The sequence below is a fragment of the Bison bison genome, unplaced genomic scaffold (genome assembly GCF_000754665.1).
Source record: "Bison bison bison isolate TAMUID 2011002044 unplaced genomic scaffold, Bison_UMD1.0 scf7180017864495, whole genome shotgun sequence".
In the NCBI taxonomy this organism is placed as follows: domain Eukaryota; kingdom Metazoa; phylum Chordata; class Mammalia; order Artiodactyla; family Bovidae; genus Bison; species Bison bison.
In genome coordinates this window covers 13711311-13719547 of record NW_011495054.1, presented here as the reverse complement: position 1 = coordinate 13719547, position 8237 = coordinate 13711311, and the positions used below count along the sequence as shown (strand labels likewise).

The 8237-nt window shown below is 57.6% G+C and overlaps 1 protein-coding gene across 3 annotated transcripts in view; it reads right to left on the bottom strand.

Moving 5' to 3' along the window:
• Positions 1-3237: 3237 nt before the first annotated feature.
• DEPDC5 (DEP domain containing 5) overlaps positions 3238-8237 on the bottom strand; it is a 73020-nt gene continuing 68020 nt past the window's right edge. For all 3 annotated transcript variants that reach the window (XM_010828817.1, XM_010828816.1, XM_010828818.1), the window contains exons 40-42: positions 6460-6520; positions 4104-4186; positions 3238-3987 (exon numbers count right to left, since the gene is read on the bottom strand). In XM_010828817.1, coding sequence (XP_010827119.1) covers positions 3695-3987; positions 4104-4186; positions 6460-6520 — 437 coding nt within the window. In that variant the 3' untranslated portion in view covers positions 3238-3694. The remainder of the gene's footprint in view (positions 3988-4103; positions 4187-6459; positions 6521-8237) is intronic.

Sequence of the window (8237 nt, the reverse complement as noted above, 5' to 3'; positions counted from 1 at the left end):
TCAAAGCCTGGCACACAGATGGGTCTTAATGTAATGATGGATGGGAAAGTGGAAGCTGAATGTGTTAACAGTGAATGAGCCAACAAACCACACACACCTCCCTCCTGCAGTGATGGGCTGGCTGTGGCTCTGCCCGGAGACCAACCCCCTTAGAGCCTAAATCATAAAACTGGGTAGAAATAGCATCTTCCAGTCACAGGGATGCTGCCCGAGGCAGCGAGCACAGTGGGAGGTGGACCCCAGCTCCCCGTGTGGGTCCCCACACCAGGCCGGCTCCTCTCTGTCGTCCCCCAGTCTCAGACCCCAGCGGTGCAGCCAGGCGCCCGCTCCTGCAGGAGGCGGTGGTGAGGGGTGGGCCGACTTGCTTCTTGTCTCACAAGGGGAAGTGTGTCCCATTTCACTTCTGCTTTGAGGCAAGACACATCCTTTGTGTTAGACCACCCTGGAGCGTTCTCATCCTCCCAGCACCAACAGCCAACGGCGGCCAGTGCGGTGGCCAGGCCCTGGGGAGCCCAGAACCCAGCCTGCACCCCTGTGTGGGAGTCCAGGCTGGCAGCCCTGTCCTCCCTGCTTCCAGGACGCGGCCGCCCCGCCCTGGAAGCCCCTGTCTGTGGGCTGCTGTCTCCCACGTCTCCACCCTGGGGTGGAGAATCCTGAGTCCAGTCCTTCCTGTGCGTGCGCGCGCGCTCAGTAACCCAGGCAGAGTCCCTCCCGTTCCCCGAGGAGCGGGGGTGAGGGCTGGGGGTGCTGTCCTCAGGCCCCAGCACCCGGACAGTGGATGCACACCGGCTTGGAGGGGTCGAGGTTACCTTTCTTCTGCCTTCTTTCCTTCCCTTCCCAACCGGCTGGTGGTAACCTCTGGGCACATTCAAGTCAGAACTTCTGGATGGGCACAACGGCCCTCGCCCAGCTGCCCTGTACAGAATTACGCCCCCTCTTCTGTCGTGCTTTACGCATCTGCTGCCCTCCACCAAGAGCGCAGGGCCACCTTGGTCCAGCTTTGCATAAATGTTGGCTGAACGAATGAATTCAACCCATTCTAAATGAGCACCCATGTGGGGTGGGCACCCGTGTGTGGTGGGCACCCGCAGTGAGGGTACACGGTGAGGGAGATCTGCTCTCTGTTCTCGAAGAAGAATGTATACACACCTCGAGAGGCAAGCCACAGGTACCACAAAAGGGAAACACAAGAGCCACCCTGAAAACCAAGTCCCAGGTTGCTTATCCAGGCTCCATTCCCATCCCCCCCCCGGATTAGCAACCTGGGATGTGAGACTCCATTCCCACCAAGGCTGCTGAAGGACCGGGAAGGGGGCACCAGCCCTCTCAGCGCTTGGCTTCCTGCCAGCTAAGAAGGGAAGGTCTGGAGTCCCACAGGCCCCTGGGTTTCACCCAGACTCGAAGCAGAGGAAGGAAGTGCTCAGAGCGCCAGGGCCCTCTGAGAACGGCGCTGCAGCTCCCCTTCTCCTCCCACCCCCACGGGGAAGGGGGCGCCTTTTCGGAACGCGGGTGTGAGGATCCACGGAGAAACAGGTGGCTCTTGCCACAGCCACAGAATCGGGCAGAGGTCAAATGTATGGGCTGGAGGCACTGAGTTATCAGCTCCCGCACATTCCAGGCCAGGCCTGGGGCCAGCCTGAAGGCAGGGGCTGCCTGGAGCGCTTGCAGGCTGACGTCAGGGGCTTCAGGCCAGAGCGGGGGAGCCTGGGGGAGAGGAAGGGCCCTGCCCACTTCCCACCAGAGCCCACACTGCACCTCGGAGGAAAAGTCAGCGGGCACAGAGGGCCCCCAGGATGGAACGGTGGCTGACGCCTGCCTGTCCTAGCTCCCTGGGGAGGGGAGGGGCGCAGGGCAGTGGACGGGGCCCGGCTGGGCTCCGGGGTCCCACAGACCTGATTCCAGCTGCAGTCGGCTGTACGGCCTGAGTGTGTGGCCTCGGGGCTCCCACCCTCATCTGGTCGTGACAGCTGTTGACAAGATTACAGGATGGAGAGACGTGGCATGTGCTACACTGTGCAGAACACAGGAACGCGCAAGGAATGGTGCCACTATCGTTTCACACATCTCAGGTCTTCCCGGTAACCGAAGGGGCCTGTAGCCGGTTTCTGCTGCCTTCTCCCCGACTCCCTGCACGTGAGCAGCGCCTCGGTGTCTCAGATGTGTATCGTGTGCTTGTTTCTTGTAGAACCTGAACCTTCCATCTTGTTTTGATGGGTCTCTTCCAACAAACGGGCTTCCTTGGCGGCTCAGACAGTAAAGAATCTGCCTGTAATGCAGGAGACCCGGGTTCCATCCCTGGGTCAGAAAGATCTGGCAGAGAAGGGAATGGCAACCCACTCCAGTATTCTTTTGCCTGGAGAATTCCATGGACAGAAGAGCCTGGCGGGCTACAGTCCGTGGGGGGTCAGATGAGTCAGACATGACTGACCGACTTTCACTTCACTTTCCTACGTACAGGAGACGGGCTTCTGTGCCTCTCTGATGTAGAACTTGGCAGTGTTGGCCCAGCCTTTGGGGGGGGTCCTGTGCCTTTGGGGTCCCATACCCTGGGCGGTCCTTGTGGCTCTCCATCTGCCCCTACTGCCATCGAGCCGTCACTTGTCATTCACCCTGCTCCCGAGTCCTCTGCCTTCCGGGGTGCGACCTTTACTCTGCTTTGGTCTGAGAACCAGATTTCCAGGTGGGTTGGGGATGCAGGTGAGGTAAGCGGGAAGAAGCCCAGAGGAGGGGTATGGGGGCAGGGCTTCTCAAATGGACCATCGAGAGCTGGGTCCCTTGAGCATCACTTACAGTGCAGAGTCCAGAGCCCCCAAATCACAATCTCCAAGGGAGGCTGTGGAGCCTGCAATTTAAGGCGCTCCTGGGCACAGGAGCCCTGAGGAACCACAGCTGGGACTAAGGCAGCCCCTTCTGCTCTGAAGCCCCGCGGCCTGAATTCTTGATGCTTCAGTAACGGGATGCATTTCTTTCCCCGCCACGTTTTCCGCATCCCACCCCCATGTGGTTCTTCACCCCAGGCTCATTTCTACATCCGGGAGGCTGACGGGTGCTGCCCAGGTGTACAGGGGGCCTGTGTGCACCCCCTGCCCCTGGTGCAATCACCGAGCTGGGAAACGTCTCCAGAACTCCCAGCCTCGGACCAGCATCCTGTTCCCAATGGGCGGGAGCAAGGAGGCCCTTCTTTCCCTTCTCAGCTCAGAGACGACTTTCAGCGAACTCATAGCCACACGCCCCAGGTGGATTCTGGAGTCCTCCCCAGCGTCCGCGGCCACGTCATCAGCCTCCAGGGCCCCGGCGACAGGGCGTGACCGCCCAGCCCAGGATGGGGTAGCTGCCGCCGGGGACCGGGCTGGGGACCGAGATGCTGCCCGGGGCACTTTATTCCTGCTTCTGCTCTGTACAGGTATATACAGCGGTGTGAGCTTATGGTACATTATTTCACAAAATTATACATCCTGTGAGCACTCCTCCTGGGCGGGAAGTGGCAGATCCCACTCTGACAGACTGCGGATGTTCACGGGACCGCCCTCCCGCCCGCTCGCGGGGCACAGCGGCTCCTGCAGCTTCCCTCCGGGAAGAGGATGGACGCTGGTGGGGGACAGGCACCCCCACAGCCCCCCCCCCCCCGAGCCTGCCCGACTGTCCCCCCTACGAGTCTCACGGGCAGGGGGACGCCAGCCCCAGCCCCGGCCTGTCACGGGGCACTGGCGTGCATCTTCTCCAGGCAGCTGGCCCAGAAGGCCACCAGCCGGCTGTCGCGGTTGCCACAGAAGTCTGTGAAGTCCTTCAGCAGCCGGTCGGCGAACCTCTCGTCGCCGGTGGCGCTGGAGCGCCAGGTCTTGGTGAGCATGGTGTTGTAGGCCCAGTTGTAGCCCACGCGCTCCTCGCAGAACAGGGTCTGGCTGGCAGAGCTGGTGGAGTTGCGGCGCCGCCGCGGCTGCCCCGAGAACTTGCGCTTGGAGTAGGGCAGCTGCAGGAACACTGTCCCTGCGGGGACAGGGCCGGGTGGCGGTGCCGCCAGGACGGAGGCAGGCAGGGGACCCCGGGCCAGCCCGTGCACAACATCCTACCCCACCCTCCACGCCGCGCCCGGGGCGCCTCACCTGTGACATGGATGTACTGGGGCTTGTTCTCGGCTGGGAAGTTGAAAGCGGACGCAGAATACTTATCTTGAACAAACCCAAACCTAAAGGAAGGTCAGCGAGACACGCTGCTGAGGACCTCCTGGGCCGGAGTGTGGCTGACACGACCCTCAGGCAGCCCAGCCTGGGAGAGGGGACCTGGAAAGTATCCCCGTGGAACGTCCCTGTGCTCCTCTCCATCCTCACCGCTTCCCACCCTCCGCCCCGCCCACCTTGTCCCCTCTGAGGAGCTGAGAGCCCCTCACCTGCCTGGCCCTCCTTCCTCCAGCCTTCATCCCCCCAGCCACCTCCCTCCATCACACTGGCTCTGCCTCCCTCTCCCCTTCACCACCCCACCCCCAAGACCCTCAGCTCCCCGGGGCAGGCCCTTGTCTTCACTCCACTGAGTTGCCCGGCCTCACTCCCCTTCCTGTCTGGGCTCCTGCACTAAGTGCAGTGTTTCCAATAAAGGCTTCGCACTGAGAAATGCCGCAACCGGAGTCATTTTCCTTAAGGCGAGAAACACATGGGGCCCTGCCTCACTCTGTTCTGGAAACAGGCAGGAGGGGCTGTTTTCCATCCATGGCAGGTTCTGTGCCTGGTTTTTCTATTTCCACGAAGCTCATTCATCACAGCTCTGCCTGCTAAGTGCTGTGGAGGACGTGCTGGCGAGTGCGGCCCCTGCCCTGAGTTGAGGGGTTTATGTAACAAGTGCTGTGAGGAGGCAGCACTAAAGCAGGCACAGTCCTGTCTCCTCTCTGGACTGAGCTCTGGGGAGGTGCTGTGTTGCATCATGGGCAGAAGCTCCCGGTTTCACAAGGCACCTGATAACTCTTTGCTGAAGGACATGTGAAGTCAGATGTGTAGATTAAACCGATCGGCTACATGTGAAGTCAGATGTGTAGATTAAACCGATCGGCTGCTTGCACCGTGAGCTCAGCACCATCAGCCAGTTCTAGCACCTGTGGGCACAGCTCTGGAGTTCGCGCTTCCTCCTCTCAACTTTCCCATCAAGGCTATCTACTCAGCGTGGATCAGCACGACCTGCTGACAAACTCGGCTGGGGTCTTCCTAACAGTAACCACCGTCTCCTGGAGGCTCACTGGGTGACAGGAATGTCAGGGAACCCTGCCAACAACCCGGGAGAACACGAAGGCAGAGCAGCTCAAGACTCCTCGGCCGGATGCTTGGTGGAGGGGTGGGCGGGGCAGAGGTGAACCAGGCCTGTATGCTTCTCGCGTCAAAGTCCTTTCCCACCAACCTCTTCACTCGACTGCCCCGAATCGTACACCCTCCTCCTGAGAGGAGGAAGTCAGGTCCCCGGCACTTATCTCACAGCCTTTACCAGACATCAAACAAGGGCAGAGGAAGATCTAAGGCAGGCCTGGGCCAGTTTGGGTGGAGGAGGCTGAACGGTCTGGACTTCACCTTATGGCTGTGGAGTGTGTGTACAGTGGGGGTGTGTTTGTGCATGATGGGGTGTGTGTACAGTAGGTGTGTGTGTGTGTACACGGTGGGTGGGTGTGTGCATGGTGGGAGTAAGCATGGTGTCTGTGTGCACGGGGTGTGTGTGTGCACGGTGTGTGAGTGTGTACAGTGGGGATGTGTGTTCATGGTATGTGGGGGTGTGTATGCATAGTGGAAGGGGTGTGCACAGTGAGGTCTGTGTGCATGGTGTGCGTATGTGTACAGGGTGTGAGTGTGTGTGTACAGTGTGTGCGTGTGCATGGTGGGTGTGGGTATGCACAGTGGTGTGTGCACGGTGGGTGTCTGTGTGCACGGTGCGGCTGGGACAGCTGAAGGCACCTGAATAAGGTGATATGACCCTAAAAGCAGCACAGGAGGTTTTGATTTTCTATGGTTAACACAAGGAAGCCACTGGACACTGAGCTAGTGACATTCTGGAGACAGAGCTGGACCGGCCTGAGCCTAGGACAGGCCTTCCTTGGTACACATAGTAGGTATCACTAAGTAGCCACTAAATGTATCTATTGCTTGTTAAGTGTTCATTGTCTTCTCAACATGGGTCAAGGGGCTCCTGAAAAATTCTACAGGTTTTCATCTCCTGGCAAGTTTGCCTCTGGGTGGAGGCTGAGGAGACGGCTCTCTGCTCTCCCACCAACACGAATGAGAGGGAATCAGGCCTAAAAAACCGCAGCTCCAGGAACTGGACAGGAGGGCTCATCTCTGGAACCGCAGCAGAGGGACCCGTCGGAGATACGCAGTAAACCTGTCCTTGGTGGACTGGCTCTGTCTCCCAGGAAAGGGGATGGACTAGCTTCACTGTTTGAGACAAACACCGAGGCCTCCCCATGCTTCCTTCTTGCTAGGAACAAACCTGTGTGCGATGGCTTCCTGGAAAAGGTGCATTCGGTCCCAGTATGTTTCTGGTTCAAAGCCTGCAAGGAAAAAAAGAAAAAACACTGAGTTGCTATTCCAAGGTTTGCAATCATCCCTGGGTCCGGCCTCTGTGATCCCTTACTACTCTTGGCAATTCTCCCCCCTTGAGCCCGAGCTCTGCTTTTCCACGCCACCAGCTTTCAGAAGGACTGGCCTCCACCCCAAGGAGGGACGTCCTAAAGAGAATGACAGCCCCCAAGCTCCATCAAGGTCTACAGAGGGGAGGAACACAAGTCCTCAGCGACCAGCGTGAGCTGCCAGAACTTGCTATGAGACTCATTCTAATGAAGTCTGTGCCAAAAGCAGAAAGGAGCAGGATATTAAATCCAAGCAAAGGACAAGCTTTAAGTGCATGCTATTTGCTTCCAAGGAGAAAAAAACGATTTACCAATCTTCCAGTTTAGGGGTGGGGAAACTGAAGCAAATCAATATAAAAATGGTTTTTGGAAAAGTGATCAGCTGGGGAGGGGAGTGGCGTGGGGTAGATGGGTGCCCGCCCCCACCGCCGACTTCATGCTGTGGCCTGGCTGGTGTGAGGAGAGGAGCAGGGCAAGGAGGTGGCAGGGCTGAGGCAGTTGTCACAGGGCAGAGGCCACGGGCTGGGGCTGCCCTTAGGGTCAGTGTGCTGAGTGCTAGAGCAGCAACCACTCAACACGGCATCCCAGAGGCCAGGGGCGCCTGCAGGGGCTTGACTGCTCTTTCCTTCTTTGGAATTTTATATGTACGATAGATGTGAGGATTCTGGGTAACCAAAGAGAAAAAAAAAAAGATGTTGGCTTTAATTGGTAAATACAAGACACAGCATGTTCTCGTCATGTTTTTAAGATGTTGAATTCCTTATTAGAAAGGGAGAGGACAGGAGCAGAGATGGCACAGAAGCAAGAAAATCGATTTTCAGATTCAAGTCCTTATTCCTTTCAACTAGGATGCCTTTCTTTCAGCTGTAACCATGGCAACCAACAGAGGATGCTGGTCTTGCAGACTGGGTTACAACTGGCAGGGAGAACCATCAGCTCATACAGCAATGTCCTCCGGGGCCAGCCCTGTGAGCACTCCTGCCCAGTTACAGCGAAGGTTGGAGACCCCAGAAGAGTCTTTGGATGGTGTGGGTGAAGATCTCGCCTTCTCCGCAGCACATTAACAACAGCAGTAGGAGGCAGTGCCTGGCTGAAAGTCATCAGACACGGATATAAACATCTGGCATTTCAGGAGTGCAGAAAACGGTCCCTCTGCAGCCATACCACAGGAGGAAACAAGAGCGTAGCGGGTGGGGGGAACTCATAAACTCTAAGGATCACGGGATCTACGGCCTCCAGGGGTCATGCAGCTCGCCTGGATCCCCAACTACTGCTTAAAATGCTGTGTCTGTACAAAAATGTCTTCCAAAATGTAAAAAACATACAGATGTACCTTCAGAACAAAAGCTTTTTGCACCCCGGCATGGGGGTGGGGGAGAACGGTTCTCTGCCACCAAGTACGCCACATGAGAACTCAGGCTCATGAGAACTCAGGGAAAAGCACCTCCTTTGCCTCAAAGGTTTCTTCTTCCACACTGATAATTTCTACACCTAGGAAGCTAGAGGGCTCGGATCACCAGCAGTGACTCCAGCTTTTCCTTATAAAAAGGTCACCTGTGAGCTTATGGGACGCTTTGCAGGAGCTAAGAATATGCTCACTGCAGTGTGCTTGGTGGTGAAAAGTCCGTGCCGTGTGAAC